The sequence below is a fragment of the Crinia signifera genome, chromosome 5 (genome assembly GCF_055691185.1).
Source record: "Crinia signifera chromosome 5, ASM5569118v1, whole genome shotgun sequence".
In the NCBI taxonomy this organism is placed as follows: Eukaryota; Metazoa; Chordata; class Amphibia; order Anura; family Myobatrachidae; genus Crinia; species Crinia signifera.
This window is the reverse complement of record NC_139221.1, coordinates 77,759,668-77,782,489: the sequence shown is the minus strand read 5'-3', so window position 1 is coordinate 77,782,489 and position 22,822 is coordinate 77,759,668. Positions and strand designations below refer to the sequence as shown.

Genomic DNA, 22,822 nt, shown 5'->3' with positions numbered 1-22,822 from the left:
AAAGCCTGAGAACCCCTTGTTTTGTGACAGCGCTGGTGGGAAAATGTATTTCTTATTGTGTGTGTGAAGTTCAAGGAAGCGGTACCCCTAAATGTTCCACAAACTGCAGTACTATATTTTGTCTGAAAAATAATCCGAGTGGAGTCTCTGACCGGAATGGAACCGGTATGGATTGGAATCAGCAGGAGCTGAAGACTAGATGTCGTCACTGCTGTCCAATGATGACCATCGATGGAAGATGAAAAGGTGAGTATCTTGGAAGACACTTGAAGGTAGGTATGCTGGGATCTACAGTATACTTGGAGTACCAATACCGCAGGCACAGAGTGGGGTACACTGGATGATGATGGGTACCAATGGTGGATACATCATGGTGGTTGGTATTGGTGTTGACTTCTCTGTGGAAAAAGAAAGGTACTTGGGATGGTAGCAATGTAGAAGCCCAACAATGAAGTTTAAAATCAGATGATGAAAACAATGAAGAACAATCAAGAGGATCGATGCTGGTGAGCGATGTTAGGGTGGGCGCTAGAGAGCGGTGCAACCGAACAGATCGATCGATGGTAAGGACGGATGTCCAGCAATCGATACTTGCCATTCAATGTTGGCATTCGATGGTGTAGGAGTGGACAGATGACTAGTAGATGAGGAATGCAGAATTCAGCTAGAACTGAAAGAAGCTTCCATGGAAGCTGGAGGCCAGACCGTGCAGCAGGATGGTGAGTGCAGAAAGAGACAGCAGGATCTCACTAAAGCTGTAGAGAAATACAGCTTACTCTGGAAACATCATTATACTGGCCAGTTTCCTGGTCTGAACCCACTGTACAAGCGGATTGGTTGGAGTCGGTGATGTCAGTAACAGGATTGGCTGAAAGTGATCATTTTACTGAATCCAAGATGGCCATGGGAATGGAAGGATCTCTGGTTTGTATGCGGTGTGGCCGCAGTCTGCAGTAATGGCGAAGAGCAGTACCAGGGATCACAGGGTGAGGCAGCCGCAGATTACTCAGGAGAGAGGGCTCGAATATGGCAGTGAGTGCTACAGAATGGAGTGCGAACGTGCCAGCCAGTCACTGGATTGTCAACAGCATGTACTTCTGGATTCACCCTCCTGGGTGCACAGCGCAGAGCAAGCCTGGAGAGACACTTTAGAGGTAAAAAAGTGTTTCTAACACCCCGATTAACGACAGCCCCTTTTTATACATGTTAGTATTCTGTTGGCCTTCCTGGCTGCTCCATGACACCGTGTGCTGCACCCCAGTTTGTTATCAATGAGTACTCCTAGGTCCATTTCCAAATCTGATTTCCCAATTTCTATCCCATTAAGGTTATAATTTGTACCTAGGTTATGCCTCCCCTAATGCATAACCTTACATTTATCTATATTGAACCTCATTTTCCATTTGCCTGCCCACTTATCTAATTTATTTGAATCCATCTGTAGCATGGAGACATCCTTGACACTCTACACAGTTTGGTCTAATCTGTAAAGATGGATACTCTGCTTGGTATTCTATCCTCTGTCATTAATGCTGAATTAGTCCCATAGACTCCTTTTTCTATGGTCCCAGTACTTATTTTTACAAAATGGTACTAAGGGGCTATTCATCGATGCGGGATGAATTCGCTCCCCTGACCAATGTTTCGGGTGAGTGCATGTGCAATTCCTGAAGCGAATGCCTTCAGCAATTTTCACACTCGCCAGGGCGTTTGCTCAGTGATAGGTGGGCAGGAGGAGGACACAGGGGACCATCCAGCATTTTATGAGCGTGCCCACTAAAATTTCGGGGGCGTAACCCTGCGAATGCAGGCGCGCCGATGCCTGCTTGGGGCAGGTGGCTGGAGTCACATGACGTCAGCCCCCGCCAACTTTTCGTCCATCTCCGTTCAGGATAAAAGTAAGTATAGACTTACTTTTATCTAAGTATGGAGGAGAAATCATTCGATGGTGAGAAACCATTGCATGATTTTCCCTCCATGCGGCCGCATGCGAGTGGATGTGTAAGCGTACACATCCACTTGCATGCTAGTGTGGGGATTTGCTTGGAGGGAAGCGTGCATTCCACGGGGCGGTGTTTACCTGCTCGCTAGGCAGTGAAAAGGTCTGAATCAGGCCCTAAATGCATTAATACAGCGTTTCTCCAACTTGGTTCTCAGGACCACAAAGGGGATGCAGTCAATTTACCGGCAGTCTAAATACAGACAAGGTTTGGCAGATAGTCAAAGTATCGACATGTCATAAATTAATTTCATGGTTTTTTTTTCATTAAAACCGACTTTTTCTTACTTTATGATACAAGTAGGCATAGAGGACCTTATTCTAGTCCACACGCAGTGCTAACACCGCCCGCCGCTTGCACAGCTGCCATGCCATTCTGTGGTGAGGTACTGTATGGAGCCAGGAAGCGGTGGTGTGCGAGGGATATTTCTGTGGTGAGGTATGGAGCCAAGGAGCGGTGGTGAGGGAGGGTATTTCTGTGGTGAGGTATGGAGCCAAGGAGCGGTGGTGAGTAAGCCAAGGGTATTTCTGTGGTGAGGTATGGTGCCAGGGAGCGGTGGTGAGTAAGCCAAGGAGTATTTCTGTGGTGAGGTATGGTGCCAGGGAGCGGTGGTGAGGGAAGAGTATTTCTGTGGTGAGGTATGGTGCCAGGGAGCGGTGGTGAGGGAAGAGTATTTCTGTGGTGAGGTATGGCGCCAGGGAGCAGTGGTGAGGGAGGGGTATTTCTGTGGTGAGGTATGGAGCCAGGGAGCAGTGGTGAGGGAGGGGTATTTCTGTGGTGAGGTATGGTGCCAGGGAGCGGTGGTGAGGGAAGAGTATTTCTGTGGTGAGGTATGGAGCCAGGGAGCGGTGGTGAGGGAGGGGTATTTCTGTGGTGAGGTATGGAGCCAGGGAGCGGTGGTGAGGGAAGAGTATTTCTGTGGTGAGGTATGGAGCCAGGGAGCGGTGGTGAGGGAGGGGTATTTCTGTGGTGAGGTATGGAGCCAGGGAGCAGTGGTGAGGGAGGGGTATTTCTGTGGTGAGGTATGGAGCCAGGGAGCGGTGGTGAGGGAGGGGTATTTCTGTGGTGAGGTATGGAGCCAAGGAGCGGTGGTGAGTAAGCCAAGGAGTATTTCTGTGGTGAGGTATGGTGTCAGGGAGTGGTGGTGAGGGAGGAGTATTTCTGTGGTGAGGTATAGAGCCAGCGAGCGGTGGTGAGGGAGTGGTATTTTTGTGGTGAGGTATGGAGCCAGGGAGCGGTGGTGAGGGAGGGGTATTTCTGTGGTGAGGTATGGAGCCAAGGAGCGGTGGTGAGTAAGCCAAGTAGTATTTCTGTGGTGAGGTATGGTGCCAGGGAGCGGTGGTGAGGGAGGAGTATTTCTGTGGTGAGGTATGGTGCCAGGGAGCAGTGGTGAGGGAGGGTATTTTTGTGGAGCGGTGGTGAGTAAGCCAATTAGTATTTCTGTGGTGAGGTATGGTGCCAGGGAGCGGTGGGGTGTAATGGTAATTCATTATCAGTGAGTAGTAGCTGGCAAGAGATACTGAGTAGAAAATGGAGGGTGGCTGAGAGATACTATATATTAGTGGGTGGTGTATTTAGTAAGGGACATGTGTGGTCGGTGAGGTATTGTAGTACAAGCAGAAACATTTATAGCTGAGCCTGCACTGGAAGTTTATTTCTCTGCTGTTCGCTCCTCCATACATGCTCTATTTAGTAGTGAAGACATTAGGATATCCCAGAACTACAGATGAATGTAGTACGCTCTCTGACCCAGTGACACTGCTTGTTACCTACTTGCACAGGGCACTAACATGTCTACTTATGGCTCTAATGGTATGGTGCCCAGTGGGCTTCCTGGACTCTGCCCATCTGCGACGCGCAAGACTCCTGACAGACATTTGGCCGGGCAGCGTTTATGGGCCCGCTAGGCCATGAATGTACACTGCCTAGCGAGCCAACCTGAATCAGGCCCTGTATGTGTAGAGTGTTTGTGTAACAGCTGTGTTGGAATATAGTTATTTATATGAATTTGAAAGAGTACAAACTTTAATAACTGAAAACTTATATATATCTCAAATAGTCATTAGCATTTTACCCTGAGGTTATAAAGATCCCTTTTTACGATGTTGCATAGCACACACTGCTGTATTTCTGTCTGGGTTACGTAAATCCTAGTTCCACAAGCAGCACATTAGCACACCGGCAGCCGGCTATAATAGAGAATGAGATGATAATGATGACACCTGGACACCGCCCACCTTGCTCAGCGCTCAGAGGCTATATAAGCGCTGCTGCAGCGCCAGCGTGCTGCTGTTAATAAGGGGCGCTGCAGTGCTGCGTTCTGACTGTAGGAATAAGTGCCTAGGCGCTGGGTCTATGACCTGTTATACATCACTGACTGTGACTGTGAAGCACACACCACTAACACCATCAGCCCGGACTGGGTTGTGTTCCAACTTCTATGCAAAGACACCGCTAGTCTAATGCATGCACTGCAAGCCACCGCTGCACCCGTGGTGACTACTAGCCCCGCAGTGCCGGCAAGCCATGGGGTAACCTCTGCTTCCCTGAGCCTCCCTGCAGGGGTGTGCATCACCACCTCCTCCGATCGCACAGCTGTTCATGTGCTGGCTAACCCCCCTGCAAGTGTCCCTTCCCCTGTGATCCCTGCGCCCGGCGACACACCGGTAACAAAGCTGGCCCCTGTTAGCCAAACGCCCCATCTTGTGACTGTTGCCCCAAAAATGACAGCGCCGCAACAAGGAGCACCCCCCAGGGCGACCCGGGCGGCCCTCCAGTTACCTGCAAACTTCCAGATTCCTCCTGGTGAGTAATGGTACACGTGTGGCTATCCATATCCGTCCCACTTCACATGCCATAGGGCACAGCACCATTTCCTACTCTGTATACTAGACAATTACTATACCTTTGTAATTCTCCTTAGTTTCTATATATGCTTCATTACACTATTCATCATTTACTCACACTACAGACAGAACAAATGCTTACAGTATATTCTGCTTCGCTATAACTGAACTCTTGCACAATTCCTATATAGCATGTTAAACTCCTTTATTGTAATACTTGGCTTGTCAATTGATGTACAGTACTGTCACATGGTTACTGAATCTTTGTAGTGGTATATGTTTACTGAACTTAGTTACAATTTAAATACACTTGGGGGGTCTATAAAAAATGTGTGCAGTCAGCAATGGTGAACATAAGAATTCGCTTTTTTCGCTAATTTGTTTCTTTGTTACTACCAGTCTATATATGTGTGTGTGTGTGTGTGTGTGTGTGTGTGTGTGTGTGTGTGTGTATATATATATATATATAATATATATATATATATATAATGACAGTAGAAAAAAATAACTTTTTGGTACTTGTGTAGTTTGGCGGCGCCCATTGCATCGCATGCGATGGTATGTGATGCGACATTGCGCGATATTGTACAATGCCATACAATTTTAAAATTGTATGACATTGTATATGGCATACAATGCTATATGATGCGATGCGATTAAACATTGTATAAGCACCCTAATGGGTGCTTACAATGTTAAATGCACCCCCACGCCACCCCCCCCCCCCACTATAAACGTGAACCCGAAGCGTGGCGAGCGCAGCGGTATGCGTCCTCCGACCTTTTCATACCCCCACTATCCACTTCGGCGTGGAGTTGAGAATAGAAAGTGTGGCGAACGCACCGAGCCCGAAGCGTGGTGAGCGCACGCGGATACCTGTGAAGCCCGCGAGGGGACTCCGATACCTGTGAAGGTATCCACGTCCCCTCGCGGGGCTCGCCACGCTTCGGGCTCGCTGCGCTCGCCACACTTTCTATTCTCAACTCCACGCCGACGTGGATAGTGGGGGTATGAAAAGGTCGGAGGACGCGTACCACCGTCCCTCGCGGGCTCGCTGCGCTCGCCACGCTCCGGGTTCACGTTTATAGTGGGGGGGTGGCGTGCGGGTGCATTTAACATTGTAAGCACCCATTAGGGTGCTTATACAATCTTTCATCGCATAGGGGGCAAAAATCGCGTCGCATCGCATGCCATCGGGTGCATGGCATGCGATGCGATTAAAACATTGCGAGATGGAGATCGGCGGCGCCGCCAAAATACACAAGTACCGACTTTTTTGGGGGGGGGGGGGGGGGGGCACTACACATATACAGGTTGAGTATCCCGTATCCAAAATGCTCGGGACCAGGAGAATTTTGGATAACGGATTATTCCGTATTTCGGAATATTTTAATATTTCAATGATGTATTTTGAAGTATCTTGCATTTATGCTGTATAAACACATAATATACACACAAATATATTTTATTACCACATAAAATACACACAAATATATTTTAATTGTTCAAAAAACAAGGTTTCAAAATGTGAAACAAAATGTGTGTACTATCTCCGCACTGAATTTGAAGGCCAAGCGATCATTGTCTTGCACATATATAGTGCCAGTTACATATCATGTCCCCAGTGATGCTGTTACAAATGTCTCCAGTGAGTTTTTAGCAAAAAAAATTTTTTTTTTCACTTTCTGGAATGTCCGTATTTCGGAATAATTCGGATAACGGATATTAGGATACGGGATACTCGACCTGTATAAGCAGTGGCACTTCTCTGGATTTTCCCAAACCAGATGATGCAGACGCTGATAACTAATTTATATTAGGATGGCGGCACTCATGTCGATAATGAATACACATACAGTACTGGTTTGGTGTCCAACGTTTCAGTGCTAGTGCACTTTTATCAAGAATAGTATACAGAACAGTATAATACAGTACTGTTTGTGTATTCATTATCGCCCGTAAGTGCCGCCGGTACCTGCATACCCATCACCGCCAGACCGTTGTGTGTGACTTTGTTGGAAGGCACCGGGCAAGTTTTATATTAAGTGCTAGGAGTGCCAGCTGCCACACAAGTTGATTTTATATATATATATATATATATAATGTACAGTACCCATAACAGTGCTCACAGGCACTGCTTGTGCATCTATAGGATTTATTTAGTAAGGGTCATGGTCTTGTCTTACTGAGAGCTAGTATCTTATTTATTTATTATTTATTTACAGTTACTTATATATCGCAGCAGATTCCATTGCACTTTACAATATTTTGTATATACAGTATCAGCAGAGCAAACCTAACATTGATCCGGGTTACAGTGCAGGGTAATTAAGTTGCTTGGTCATGCTAAAAGCATAAGAAGGGACAAATCACCAGCGCTTGAAGATGATGTAATCTGAAAGCGCCAGCAGGCGGAAGGTCTGCCAATAACCCGGGTCCATCCTGCATGGGTTTTCAAGCCACTATGACAAGTCTTGAAACCATGTTCACTTACCCAGGCTGGATAGCGTGCAAAACACTGGAATTAACAAAGGCATTATTAGCCTTTTACTGCTATTGGAGGCTCAGGAGCAGGCTTTCAGTACAGTTCGCATAGGTAATCCAGCAAAGTCTTAATATACATGTACAGAGTGGGATGTACAAATGTCAACGTGCCCAAAACTCAGAAAATCCCATTTTTGGAGTTTTTGTTGCATTCACTTATGTACCAAGCATCGGAATGTTAAACAATTTCCCCATTGTTCCTGAGAAGGATCCAAGTGGATGACTCCCAGCACCCCCTGGGCTATGTTTGTCTATCTGTGCAGAAGTTCTTCTATCGCAAAGGACAGCTCTTATCGGGAGAGCTATAATTTGTGATGTAATCTATACTTGCATTTCTAGGTAAATACCGGCGCTATTAATGCCAATGTGTAACTGGTAAGTGGCAGGATTTATCGCGTCATGGTGCTAAGGACTACCCGCTAACAGTGCCGACCTGAATTGGCCAGTGCTCCTATAGAATGTACTACCTGCTGACAGCCAGTATCTGTCCATCACATTTTTTGGGTTAATTAGCCTGAAATATATTTTGCTTTGCTGCGATATGCATTGAAAAACTTTCTCCATGGCCATTACTGATAAAAATGCGTTTTGTTGCTCGGTGAGTTGTACGGGGTCCTTAGAACAGGGTGCATTCGCATCCGTTATCCATTTGTAGCTGTTCCTCTTTGTAATTTTTCACAGCTTAGATGGATGTGAGCGTAAGATTTACACCAGACTTATCTCGCTGGCTGACTTACAAGAATAATTCATTCTGGCAATGTTATGTTTCCATTGGCAAGTGAGGTAAATGCTGCTGATATGACATACTGCTCCACATATTAATAAATCAGACAAGTATATATTTCAGAATACTGAGCTATTAATAATGAAAACTTCACTTCAAGGCAAAAAATCTCTAGCAACTTTTTGTCCAAAAACAATAAATAGGATCGCAAGACTTGCCCATATCCAACTACGGAGGCATCAACATTGCGCTGATTCTGCCACGCAAGATCAATTGAATCCGCCTTATGCTTAATATGCTATAAGCTATAGATTGTGTCCTATATACACACAATTGCATGATGAATGCGCTGCTGAAAGGAGAAGCTATTTTATGTTTACAGTGCATCAAGAAACTCTTCAATTGTATCATGACGCGGACTCATACTAGTGTGTGCCAGCTGTCACCCTCTGTCATTATAAAATGTAATAAAAATAAGTAAATGGGAATAAAACTAATCCCCCCCCCCCCCCAAAAAAATAAAATAACGAAAAACAAAAAAAAAACCATCACCCTACTAATAATGACCCTCCATAGCTGGTTGCTATGTGTGCTCCTTCTTTAAAAATCACTTTATTGCCATGTTAGGGCAGAAAGGCCTGGTCATACTGCAATAAGAAACGCCATGGCATAGGGTCCTGCTTCCAGATTGGGGCAGAGGAATCTAGTCCCCAAGAAAAAATGGAAAAGCCTTTCTTCTTTTGGACATAGGGAATGATGGGGAGTGTAGTGGGGTGTACATGCACGCAAGACAGTGGACAGTTTAGCTCCAGGCCAATGTAGTTTATCTAGCCTTGATGACAAGTTTACCTACTGACACATGCACCTTTGATTTGATCATACTCACACATAGGCCCTTATTCTGATTGAGTTGGACGGTTGTGTATTTCGGACGGGCACTGAGTGTTCTTAACCCCGCCTATCGTACGGATCGCTCACGCCATCCGAATGCGGTAGGATGCCAAGCGAATGGACCGCGAGTGGATGTTTCATGTGAACACCCACTCGCTGGCCTGTGGGAACCTCCCCTATCTTCCGATGGTCACCGACCATCGAATGATGGACCGAGCGGTCAGGCAGCCACGAGTGCTCCAGACCACTTGGACAGTTATCCGTATGAAAGTAGGGATATGGGCGGGCAGCTGACATCCGGCTATGTCAGTTGTCCCCCCCACACCTGCGTCACGGCCGGATTTCAGTACGTATGCCCACCGTTTTCATGGGAACGCCCATAACACGCTGGGGTGTATGTATATGGTAATGAGCCCAAACAGCCCTTCACGCCCCTCTCCACCCCCTGCTCGGTTGGTTCCGTACGATCATTTTCCGCATGGAATTCACACACAGCCGTCCGACGCAATCAGAATAAGGGCCATAGTTGATTTAAAAAGTTGACCAACTCCAGAAGAAATTCTGAAGAAATCTGCTTATCTGCAGCTCCAGATTATGCTAATGCAGAGACACCCGCTCTGTTAAGCTTTTCACACATTATTAATGAATTAAAAACAAGTGGATTGGATGATTAATTTTCTATATTTGTCAAACTTGATGCCACTTTAAAAGCAAAACTCAATTTCATATACATGTACTGTAAGACAAGAATGCTAGTCTTGTGCTGTTGGAACCTGCTGTTCAGGTATTAAGGGTAAAAAAAAGCTGTTGTTCAACGTAGAAGATACAGGTGTAAATACAGAATTCCTATTTACAATACTTCCATTAATAGTGGTAAAATCCACATCACTTTCAGTAGAGCGATTTCCACTTCTTTAATCCTTGTTTCCTTTTCGCGTCGACAAAGACCCCAGTCTTTGGGGTAGAAACGCGTCGGTGAGGCTTGGATGCGGAGGCTGCTCTGAGGACTTCTTGCCTAAAGGAGAACCAGACCAGTGCTACCCGGGCTGTCACTCAGTGTTTTTTTTTTTTCAAATATTGATCTGTACTGCAGCACTTTAATGACATCTGGTAATTATTCTCAGAACACCTGAATAATCCTATTTTAGTGTTTATGTGCCAATTTATGTATTGAAAATATTCTCAAATGTGTTAAGCAGTATGAACTCTACTTTGATAGGAGACAGAGCTCCATTTGGGAGGCTCATTCCCGCCAACTGTTACTCGGACCATTAGACTCTTTTGGCTGCACTTTGGTATGCACAAGATACTTGACCTGAATAACATTGAAACACTCATTAATTCTTTCTCACTTCGATAGAAAGTGTGTTTATCCCCCTGATGAAGTCTTCTTAGACGAAACTTGTCAGGATTTTTTCTGTACTACTGCATTGCCTGTAACTACTGGTTGAAAGATGAAATAAACATTTTTTTTCTTTGGAAGAACTATATTATCTTTTATCTCCAGCTTCACTGGACTTGATACTCAAGAAAACTGGTTATTTTTACATTTATATAATTTAGGTGCCTTACCATTATTGGATTGTATGTAGTGTGTTATACAGCATTTTAATATTGTGGTATTAAATTGTGATACACTATGATATTCCCTCATTCTTGTTTCATGTACCTTGATATGAATATCGCATAATAAGGAAACAAAGTTTGATGAAGTGGAAATCACTGAATCTGGTACGGATAGCGACACTATTGTAAATCAAAGCACTGATGAAGTGATCACTCTAATATTGTTTTCTCTATTGGTATTTTGGAATTGGAGTTGTCCCTTTCTAGTTGCCAGTGCCCGCTGTAGTCAGTCTACTTTCTTTTGGTTATATCGTAAATATAGAATTAGATAATTAACCTTTTGACTAGAGATGAGCGGGTCCGGATCCCCGAGATCCGACAGATCCGAATATCGGGGATCCGGGCCAGATCCGAGCCGGCTAGGGAGTTCCCGCCTGAATTCCGGACCAATAACGAGGCCGAACGGCATCATCGCGCTGTCGGATTCTCGCGGGAGCGGGATCTTATAAAAGACGCACGCGCGCCCCGCCATCTTCACTCCAATCTTGGAGAGGGAAGAGGGTGGTTGGGAAGCTCCGTGCTGTGCTCTGTGCTATGTGCTCCGTGCTGTGCTCTGTGCTCACTGCCCTGTGCTGTGCTCCGTGCCATGTGCTCCGTGCTGTGCTCCGTGACCTGCCCTGTGCCCTCACTGCCCTGTGCTGTTCTCTGTGACCTGCCCTGTGCCCTCACTGCCCTGTGTTGTAGACTTGAGAGTCAGTGACTGTTTATAGGCCTGAGCCCTGTAGTGTGATTTAACTAACTAGGTGCTGCAGTGCTCACACGCAGGGGCTGCAGTGTACACTGTCCAGGGGCTGTACTGTGGCACATGCCCTGTTGTGATTTTTTTAGCCCTAAGCCCTGTGTTGTGATTTATTTAGCCCTGAACCCTGTGTTTTTTGTGATTTAACTAACTAACTCAGTGCTGCAGTGCTCACACGCAGGGGCTGCAGTGCTGCTGAGTAGTACACTGTGTACAGGGGCTGCAGTAATACAAGGGGCTGTGTCCAGTGTGACGGCCTATATCTTATCCATTGTCCAGTGTCACGAGTCACTCACGACATATATCCTGTGTCCTGTCCTGTGTGACGACTGACGACATATCCTGTGTCCAGTGTGACGACATATATCCTGTGTCCAGTGTGACGACATATATCCAGTGGCCAGTGTGAGGACAATATATCCTGTGTCCAGTGTCACAAGTCACAACATGTGTCCCGCGTGACATATATCCATTGTCCAGTGTGACGACATATATCCAGGGTCCAGTGTGACTACATATATCCAGTGTCCAGTGTGACGACATATATCCAGTGTCCAGTGTGACGACATATATCCTGTGTCCAGTGTGACGACATATATCCTGTGTCCAGTGTGACGACATATATCCTGTGTCCAGTGTGACGACATATATCCTGTGTCCAGTGTGACGACATCTATCCAGTGGCCAGTGTGACATCTAACCATTGTGTGACGGCATATATCCAGTGTCCAGCGTGACATATATCCATTGTCCAGTGTACAGGAGCTGTGTCCAGGGGCGGTGTCCAGAGGCTGTGTCCAGTGTGACGGCTGTGTCCATTGTCCAGGGGCTGTGTCCAGTGTGACGGCTGTGTCCACTGTACAGGAGCTGTGTCCAGAGGCTGTGTCCATTGTCCAGGGGCTGTGTCCAGGGTGACAGGCTGTGTCCAGTGTCCAGGGGCTGTGTCCAGGGGCAGTGTCCAGTGTCCAAGGGGCTGTGTCCAGTGTAAAGTAAGAAAAATAAATAAAAGTAATAAAATAAAAGCACATTTTTGGAGGATGATGGAGGAGGAAATAGTGGGAGTGCTGAAGCTGCTACCACCAGTCATGACAAGGCCGATACCTCTTTGTATTTGCTGTTTGGAGCATTTCTCTTTTTTTGGGATAGTTTATTAAACTGCCACCCTGTCTGCCCCTGCAGTGCCGCTCTGCCAGGTTGGAAGTGTAAGGTCCACATGTATGTGATGCCGACTGCTGTCGCTTAGCTTAGTCATCCAGCTACCTCGGTATACCCTTTTGGCCCAACTACAGTAAATGAAAACAATTTTGTAAGCTGTGAAGTGATCAAAATTGACTAGAAATGAGTGGAAACTAATGTTATTGAGGTCAATAATACTTTAGGGGCAAAAACAGGCCCAAATTCTGTTATTTTAGCCATTTTTAGCATTTTTTCATAAAAATCCAGATCCAAAACCAAAACCCACAAGGGTGGTTTTGCCAAAACCAATCCAGATCCAAAACACGAAGGGAGATCCAGAACCAAAACCATGAAAAAGTGGCCGCCGCACATCTCTACTTGCTGCTAATTATGCTGATTACAGGAGGCACGTAGAAGAATGACTCATGTCTGCACCCCAATTGTCCAGGGTCAAACTGTATCCAGGGTTGTGGTGAGTCCTGGGTTCTACTTAGCTCTGTAATACAGAATATTAGATCATGTACATTTCAATGGATCCTGCATTGATATAACTAAATTAGCATATATTAAAATAAGGAGGGGAAATGAGAATATTTGCTGTTTGTATGTGTTTGCTGTGTTGTATTAGGCACAAGTGCTGCAGTTTACAGAGAAAGGAAATGTTAGTGAGGGTGAGAGGCAATGGGGGAAATTTATACCCCTTTTACACCGCCGAAAAATCCGGGTCAGCGGCGGGTCAGACCCGGATCATCGGCGGTGTAAATGGGGTATATCCGTGTCCATTTACACGGGTCCTCTACCCAGGTCCTGACCTGGGTAGAACCCGGATAGGCCCTGTGTAAAGGCCGGTGTAAATGGTCCCGCTGCGGGTGCAGGCAAGCTGTCCCCAGGTGCTGGGAGAAGGGGGGTGTCTGCGGCTGCTGAGGGGAGGTGGGGGTACCTGTCAGCCTGCGGTCGGAGCCAGAGGGGATGATGTGCGCCGCCGCTGGTGAATCAGGCCCAATATCATACAACTGCGGGGGATGATGGTCGGAGCCGGAGGGATGATGTGCGCCGCTGCTGCTGTACCACCCCTCGGTAGCCGGTCCCTGCGGCGAATGGACAGTCAGTATCGGCGGTCCCTCCAGCGCATGGGAACTAGTACTAGTTCCTATGCGCCGGAGGGACCCCCGCCACTGACTGTCTATTCGCCGCAGGAACTTCGCGACCCGCAGTTGTATGATATTGGGCCTGATTCACCAGCACATCATCCCCTCTGGCTCCGACCATCATCGACCGCAGTTGTAGGATATTGGGCCTGATTCAGAAGCAGAGGGGGCAGCGCACATCATCCTCAGGCTGACAGGTACCCCCACCTCCCATCAGCAGCCGCAGAAACCCCCCTTCTCCCAGCACCCCAGGGGGCAGCTTCCCCCCTCTACCCATTCAGAATTTTTATTTAAGTAGTGTGTATATATATAGATATATATATATATATATATATATATATATATAATGTGTTGCCTCCTGGCAACAAGCAATTTCTCCCCCCTTGGCAACGAGCAAGCATTTTTTATGACATCCACAAGGAAAGGCAGTGCTGACCCAGGTTCAGTATAAATGGTGCAGACCCAGGTCCGACCCAGGTCGAAGTGCTGTGTAAATGGAGTATAAAGCAGGGTCAGACCCTGGAAACTCCAGCGTTCAAAGACCAGGGTCGGACCAGGGTTTTTGGTGTAAAAGGGGTATTACTAAAATATGTATTCTACTTCACATGTGTTGTTGCTATGGGCAACCAATCAGAATCTACTTCTTTATTTTGCACCCTCTAGAACAGGGGTGGCCAACCGGTCAGAGGTAAAGAGCCGAAAAATATCGGTAGTCAAGCTAAAGAGCCGACATCATGCGCGCGCCAAAGGCGCATGCGCCAAAAAAAGGGGCGTAGTCTATTTTGACCCCTTGGGTGGGTGTGATAGAAATATGCCTCCAATAGTGCAGTGCCATATATACATATGCCCCCAATAGTGCCAGATACACATATGCCCCCCACGGTGCCAGGTATGCACCACACGGTGCCGGGTATGCCCCCACAGTGCCAAAAAGCTGTTATGACCCCAGAGTGCCAAAAACTGCTATGCCCCCACAGTGCCATAAGCTGCTATGCCCCCACAGTGCCACAAGCTGCTATGCCCCCCACAGTGCAAATTTCCCAGCAGCAGCACTCACCGTTGTTGCTGCTGCTGCCAGGCGGGGAGAGGACAGTCTGGTGTCCCCCTGCAGTCCTCCTGTCATGTCACCGGTGGGAGGAGAGCACAGCACACCGCGCATCTCCTTCCCCCTCACTTCCCTGTGACTGGGCCGCCCGACAATCAAAGCTCGCTTGGCGGCTCCTGATTGGCTGCTGGCCCACGAGCTCTGATTGGCGGACGGCCCAGTCACAAGGATGCACAGTAAGGGGTAGGAGAGATGCGCGCTCTTCTCCCCTCAGAAGGAGAAGGGAATCAGGGAACCGGCAGCAGGAGGGACTGGGACAGACGGTGGGCGGCGGGCAGCAATGGGAGCAGGAGCCACACTTTACAAGGGAGAGAGCCGCATGAGGCTCAAGAGCCACAGGTTGGCCACCACTGCTCTAGAAGATAGTAGACAGGATCTGATTGGTTGCCCATAGCAACATCACATGGGAAGTAGAATACACATCTTAGTAAATTTCCCCCAATAATGTAACTTACATAAATCATTTTTTGTTTATTAGGACAGTGTTTGTTTTTATTTTATTTATCATGGCAGTGTTTTCTTATTTATTTGTTTGTTTATTGGGGCAATGTTTTGGTTGTTTAATTTTGTCTTTCTTAATTTTTCACTTCCATATATAACTTAAGGTGCAATAGAACTACACGGTACAATTATTGTATACAATTTAGACTCTTTTGCAGCGCATCACATCCGTTTTGCAAAGCAATGAGCAATCTAGTACAAAAAGTATGTGCAGGACATGTACATTTCTCCTTCATCCTTGGGGACACTGAAGTCTACGCTGGGGAATAGAGTGGTGTAACGGAGGAGTCGGCACTTTAAGAACTTGAACTGTGGTATGGCTCCTCCCCCTCTATTCCCCCCTCAGACCTCAGTCTTAGTTTAGTGCCCGGAGGAGTCGGATCCCTGGGCAAGGGGCTCCGTTTGGGGCTCTTTGTTTTTGGCTTATAATTTTTGTTTTTTATTATATGAAACAGGCAGCCAGCGCGTGCCGGCTGCCTGCGACGTGGGATAGCTCTCCGGGGGGTCAGAGCGGCACCGCCTGCGGCGCACGCTGCTGACTCCGGTCACTGACGCATCAGCGTCAGGGTCCCGCCACAGCCGCCTGCGGCTTGTGTTACGGGGCCGCGGCCTCGTCGCCCGCCGGAGAGAGCAGGGCGAGTGAGCGCATAGCGCTGGGTGACGGCTGGACCAGGGTTAATTCGCTGGTCCAGCAGGGAGCAGACAGCCAATCAGCGCCGCTGTATACAGCGCGCGCTCTGATGAGGACGGAAGGGGCGTGCCAGTGAGTGGTCGCTTTCCAGCTGCGGTCCTCAGCGTCAGACGCCGGTGCCTGCCACGCTGCTGCCCTTGTCTGCTGTGCCTCTACAGTTCTCTGGAACAGGACAGCAGGACGCTTTCTCTCCCTCTTCAGCCTGGATATTATTGAATGCTGCGCTGGGTGAGTGGAGGGGATTTTCTCTTGTGAGACTTCCCCGCTGGAGAGATTTTCAGGTGGGCCTAATTCGGGGAAGGTGCGCTCCTCTCCCCCTATTAGTGTGGTGCTTTTGCTCTTGGTGTGGGGTCCTTGTTGGGGGCTCTCTTTGTCTAGCTTATTTCACCTCCTTCCACCTGTGTGTGTGCAAGAGGGGTGTGTGTGCAGTATGGCAACCAAGTCTCAGTCAAAAGCTTCTCCAAAGTTGTTTGTATGCACTAAGTGTGAGCAACAGTTTACGCAGCATGTAAAGGGTGTATCCTTGTGTAAGGATTGCTTTAAAGGGGATGCTGGGCAGAGTCAGGTCCCTATTCTGAACACTGAGGGAGTTACCAGTGTGTTAGCCACTCTGGCATCAGAGATGGCTGCGTCTCGCAGGGACAGGGAGTCATTGCATGTGCAACTGGCCTCCATGTCTGCTGCGGAGCCCACCTGGGCCAGAGAGCTGATTACATCAGTGAAGGCGTTGGTCCAAGCCACTGCGGTGCCTTCAGGGTCCGCAAGTGCTCCCCCTCCCCCGAGGAAAAGAGGTGTTCCTTTATTGTTACAGGGAGATACTTCAGAGGATGAACCGGGGGACCCTCTGGAAGGGGATATGTTTCAGGAGGATCCTATCGATCCTGTGGAGGACGTTCCTCAGGAGGAGGCCCAGGGTATAGAGGCCCGCATTCAGGCTATTAAATCTACCCTCAATGTTAGCGAGCAGGAGCCGCCGACGCAGGTTTCTATTTTTGGGAGGTCTGCTAAGGCAGTAGTCACCTTCCCAGAGTCTATGGAATTGGAGAAACCTCTTCTGGATATTTGGAGGTCTCCAGAAAAAAAGTTTCAGTTATCTAAGCGGTTTAAGGCTTCTTACCCATTTGCTCCGGAGGCAAGGGCAAAATGGGAGACTCCGCCATTGGCAGACGCGTCAGTGTCAAAGCTTTCCAAGAAAGCGGCACTTCCCATTCCAGGGGCAGTGGCCCTCAAGGAGGCGCCAGATAGGCGTCTGGAAGCGGGGCTTAAGCAGATTTTTTCAACCGCAGGTGTGTCACTTCGGCCCATTCTTGTGATCTCCTGGGTCAGTAGGGCCATGGAGAAATGGGCGGAGGATTTGTCAAAGGGTCTGAATGATCAGGGTTCTTCTGAGGACTTCATTGAGTTAGCAGAACAGATGCGGGAATCTGCAATGTATATATCTGCGGCTCTGGTGGCAAGGATTTCTGCTCAGTCCATTACGGCCAGGAGGTCATTGTGGCTTAAGTCCTGGCAAGCGGAGGCGGACATTAAAAAGGCGGTAGAGGCTCTTCCGTTTACGGGAGAGGTCTTATTTGGGCCGGAGCTAGACAAGTTGATTTCTCTGGCCACAGGAGGCAAATCAACTTTCTTGCCTTCCGCGGCTCCTCCTCCCAAAAAGCCTTATCAAGGGCCGGCCTTTCGCTCCTTTCGGGGGGCACCTAAGTTCAGAGGTAAGTCCAGGGGATCCTTTACCGCTTCTCGTGGCAGAGGGTTTGGTGGCGCAACCACTTCCTCAGGACCAGCCGCTCGGCGCGCAGACGTCAAGCAAACCGAAAAGCCCGCGGCATGACTCCCGGCCCTCCTACCTGGGGGATCCCAGAGTAGGGGCTCGCCTGTTGGATTTCCGGCAGGCCTGGGAGGGGTCTTGCAAGGACAAGTGGGTTCTGTCCGTCATTGCGCAGGGGTACAGACTGGATTTTTCCGGTACTCCTCCTCACCAGTTTTTTACAATAGGGTTGCCTCACGTGGAATTGAACCGCCAGTTGCTGCTTCAAGCAGTACAGAAGCTGTTGACCGCAGGAGTTATAATGCCGGTTCCTTCCGAACAACGCACAGAGGGGTTTTACTCTCCCCTGTTTCTGGTTCCGAAACCGGACGGTTCGGTTCGACCAATATTGAATTTAAAAGCTTTAAACGAATACATCACGTACCACAGATTCAAAATGGAGTCCCTTCGTTCTGTGGTTGCAGGGCTGGAGCCGGGGGAATTTTTAGCATCTTTGGATGTCAAAGATGCTTATTTGCATATTCCCATTTACGTCCCGCATCAGAAGTTCCTTCGCTTCGCGATAAAGGATCTCCATTTTCAGTTTCGGGCTCTGCCTTTTGGCCTTTCATCGGCGCCACGTCTGTTTACCAAGGTAATGGCAGTGATGGTAGAGTTGCTTCATTCTCTGGGAGTAAAGATCGTTCCTTATTTGGACGATTTACTGATCAAGGCCGAATCCAGGAGTCAGTTGACGCAGGCGATTCAGGTAACCTGCCAGACGTTATTGACCCATGGCTGGATTCTCAACTACCAGAAATCTCAACTGAATCCTGCGCGAAGGATTGTATTCCTGGGATTGATTTTGGACACAGAGGTTCAAAAAGTTTTTCTGCCTCGGGAAAAGATGTTGTCCCTGCAGGAGTTGGTTCGGCAGGTACTTCGACCTCGGAGAGTGTCGGTGCACTTATGTATTCGATTGCTGGGCAAGATGGTGGCCTCGTTCGAGGCTCTTCAGTTCGGCCGTTTCCATTCAAGGACTTTTCAGTTAGATCTGCTCAGGAAGTGGTCGGGCTCCCACTTGCACATGTACAAGATGGTGGTTTTATCGCCTTGCAGCCGGCTCTCTCTCCAGTGGTGGCTACTGTCGGCCAATTTACTGGAGGGACGACGTTTCGGAATCTGGGATTGGACGATAGTCACGACCGATGCCAGTCTCCGGGGCTGGGGAGCTGTTGTGTTGGGACAGCACTTCCAGGGTCGTTGGTCGTCTCAGGAGGCGAAGTTATCTATAAACATCTTGGAGCTTCGCGCGATTAGTCTGGCCTTGTCCAATGCGGACGGGATCCTCCGGGGGAGGGCGATTCGCATTCAGTCGGACAATGCCACGGCTGTGGCTTATGTGAACCGGCAGGGCGGAACGCGCAGTCGCGGAGCCATGCAGGAGGTGCGTCCAATTCTGCAATGGGCAGAGCGGCATGCTCTGGCCTTGTCAGCGGTCTTCATTCCCGGGGTGGACAACTGGGAGGCGGACTATCTGAGTCGCCAGGATGTTCACCCTGGGGAGTGGGCCTTGCATCCGGAGGCATTTGCCCAGATCGTCCACCGATGGGGGATGCCTCAAGTGGACATGATGGCCTCCAGGAACAATCGGAAGGTGCCCCTGTATTGTTCCAGATCTCGGGATCCAGAGGCGGTAGCGACGGACGCGCTGACCGCGAGTTGGAACTATTCCCTCATATATCTGTTCCCTCCGTTGCCCTTGATTCAGTTGGTACTCAGAAGAATCAAACGGGAGAGGTCCACGGTCATCCTGGTGGCACCGAATTGGCCTCGTCGTCCTTGGTATGCCGAGCTTCAGGGGCTCCTGATAGATCATCCATGGCAGCTACCTCTAAGGGACGATCTTCTACAGCAGGGGCCGTTCGCCTACCAAGGCTTACGGCAACTTCGTTTGACGGCATGGCTGTTGAGGCCGCACTGCTGAGCAGACGAGGAATTCCTAAGTCAGTGATTCCTACTATGATAAGAGCCAGGAAGGAGGTTACTTCACGGCATTATTATAGTATTTGGAAGGCCTATGTAGCGTGGTGCGAGTGCCGTAACTTGCCCACGGCTGTTTTTTCTTTGTCTCGGTTGTTGCAGTTTTTGCAAGCCGGGTTTAAGGCGGGTTTGCGCCTAGGGTCCCTTAAGGTACAGGTGTCTGCATTGTCAGTTTTCTTTCATCGGCGTCTTGCCGTCATTCCTGAGGTGCAGACGTTTCTGAGCGGGGTTCTCCGCCTTCAGCCCCCGGTGAGGGCTCCGGAGGAACCTTGGGATCTTTCCTTAGTTTTGGATTATCTTAAATCGAGTGTTTTTGAACCCTTGGACTCGATTGATTTGCGTTTGTTAACATGGAAAACGGTGTTACTGCTCGCGTTAGCATCGGCACGCCGGGTGTCCGACCTTAGCGCTCTTTCATGCCGGTCTCCCTACCTGGTGTTTCATCCGGACAGGGCTGAGCTTCGGACCAGGTTGGATTATCTGCCTAAGGTGGTTTCCTCTTATCACCTAAATCAGCCAATCGTGGTGCCAGCTCTTACGGGAGATTCCGCCTCGCTGAACGTGGTCCGAGCCTTGCAGGTGTATGTGAATAGGACCAAGGATCTCAGAAGGTCGGATTCACTGTTTGTCCTTTATTCTTCGGCGAAGCGGGGTTGGCCAGCGTCTAAACAGACTCTGGCTAGGTGGATTTGTTTCACCATTAAGCAGGCTTACCTTCATGCTTCACAGTCACCGCCAGTCAGGATTTCGGCCCATTCCACCCGTTCGGTGGGGCCTTCCTGGGCCGCTGCCAGGGGAGTTTCCCTGACACAGCTATGTAGGGCAGCCACTTGGTCGGGCCTTAATACTTTCGTTAAGTTTTATAGGTTTGACATCTTTGCGGCCTCTGCCTCCAGTTTCGGCCGTGCGGTGCTTCAGGATGCCCAGTGCCTTCCCACCCGTGGGGATGGCTTTGGGACGTCCCCAGCGTAGACTTCAGTGTCCCCAAGGATGAAGGAGAAAATAGGAATTTGGTACTCACCGTTAATTCCCTTTCTCCGAATCCGTAGGGGACACTGAACACCCTCCCGGCACTGTTCAGGCCTAAAGGGGGGGATTTATTTTTAGCGCATGCAGTTATGTTTGGTTATGCATGCGTCTGGGTGTTGTTGATAGCCTACTGAGTAGTATGGTTGTTCGTTTTTTGTTAATGTCTCTCTCTATTGGGGATTCCCTGGTCTCTTTTCTCCTCTCGGGCACGGTCAACTAAGACTGAGGTCTGAGGGGGGAATAGAGGGGGAGGAGCCATACCACAGTTCAAGTTCTTAAAGTGCCGACTCCTCCGTTACACCACTCTATTCCCCAGCGTAGACTTCAGTGTCCCCTACGGATTCGGAGAAAGGGAATTAACGGTGAGTACCAATTTCCTATTTTTTGTGCTGTGCGATGTGATATGTACATGGGAGCGCGCATCACATGACACCCATTCAATTGTACCTCTCGGCAGCCCTGGGTATGGTTAGGGTTAGCAGCTCTTCCAACACACCCATGAGGTGGCTGCTGAATGTCGTTTTTTTTATGGGGTATCGCCAGTAGCCCTATTCCCCAGATGGATTTTCTGTTCAGGTTTATAATGACTTGGGTCCAATGGGTATGAGAGCTGCAACAATAATGGTCCATCAGGAACAGTTGGAATATATTGGAGCTCACCCTTAAACCTTCATACAATGGGCGCGACCCTATTGCGTCTGTGGATTACATTCAGCACTGATGTTCTAACCCGTCTTATCAGTCGTTGCCACCAGAAGCGTGCGGTCTGATCACGGATCTCTTTCTGCTGATGCTGCAGGTCTTTCAGTTCAGCGGCTTTTGGCTTTATTTCAGCACTTAGTTCTTTTTCATGGTGTTCTATGGCCTGTACGGTGTCATTGGGAAGAGATTCTACCACTTCCTCCAGTTGGGCATTGGTCTCTGCAACCAAACTGCCACCATCTCCTTCCCCGGTGTCACCTTCAGGCCCATCAGTGGCATTGGTGTCCCTTTCTGCTCTCTCATCGAGGGTCCACATTGCATAGTACTCCATCTGCATTTCCATCCAGCCATTTTGAGGAGCATAGCGGTCAAAGCGATGCATGATAGTCTCGCCGAACATTGAAATCTCCACTTTTCCATTCTCTCTGGTCACCATGAGAGTTTCCTCCTCGGTTGCTGGAGCCGTCGCTGGTCTAAGCTCATAGAAATGCTCACCGCTTTGTTGTTCTCCCAGATCTTCGGTCATAGTTCCGGAAAAAACAGTCTTATTAGCGGGTGGTAGTTCCTCATTATATTCTTCTTCATCCATCCACGGAATGCTAGATTCCCCCGAGCTGTCATTAGAGGAATCCATATCAATTTTTTTTAACTTGATGCGAATTACTATAAAAGCAAACGCCAAGTAATAGCTGCTAACTCTGTACAGTGAGTAATAGATGCTAACTGTCCAGTGAGTCTACAGCAAAGACACCTGTCTGTGCAGTGAGCTAGGTTATGTAGCACAAAGCCATTGTGACATCATAATGACATCACAATAACAGCCTGTCACTCTGCATATATTGTTGTTGTCAATAAAGTTTAATATAAAAAAAAAAAAGAAACATTGGAATAAACTAAGTTTTCTGTCATATACATGATCTAATAATGTATTTTATATGGACATACAGTATTGTACTGAGGCCGATCACCATGGCACTACTAATTTACACAAACTCTGGCTGTAAGAGGCGAGGAGAGTACAGTAAGCCTGTCCTATGAATGCGGTGCCCATACAAAATCTTTGCATTACCACTTATAAATGGGTCCATTCTACATATTATCCACAGTGACAATGCTATAAACTCACTGAATTATAAAAAGAGGGCATATTAGTGGGGATGTATGCACAGCAGTCTTGGTAAATCCGTACCTCTCAACTGTCTTGGTCAGGGTCTGTTTAGGGAGTGCCGGGCACTCCCCCAAAATGTAAAAAATGGGTCATGTTGCTCAGTCCTGCCCCCCTCCAGCCATTTTCTGGAGCGGTCGCCACCTCG

At 48.4% G+C, this 22,822-nt stretch overlaps 1 protein-coding gene across 1 annotated transcript in view; it reads left to right on the top strand.

Moving 5' to 3' along the window:
• Positions 1-4,303: 4,303 nt before the first annotated feature.
• Positions 4,304-22,822, top strand: part of TAF4B (TATA-box binding protein associated factor 4b) — a 354,229-nt gene continuing 335,710 nt past the window's right edge. The window contains exon 1 of the mRNA XM_083187480.1: positions 4,304-4,805. Coding sequence (XP_083043606.1) covers positions 4,463-4,805 — 343 coding nt within the window. The 5' untranslated portion in view covers positions 4,304-4,462. The remainder of the gene's footprint in view (positions 4,806-22,822) is intronic.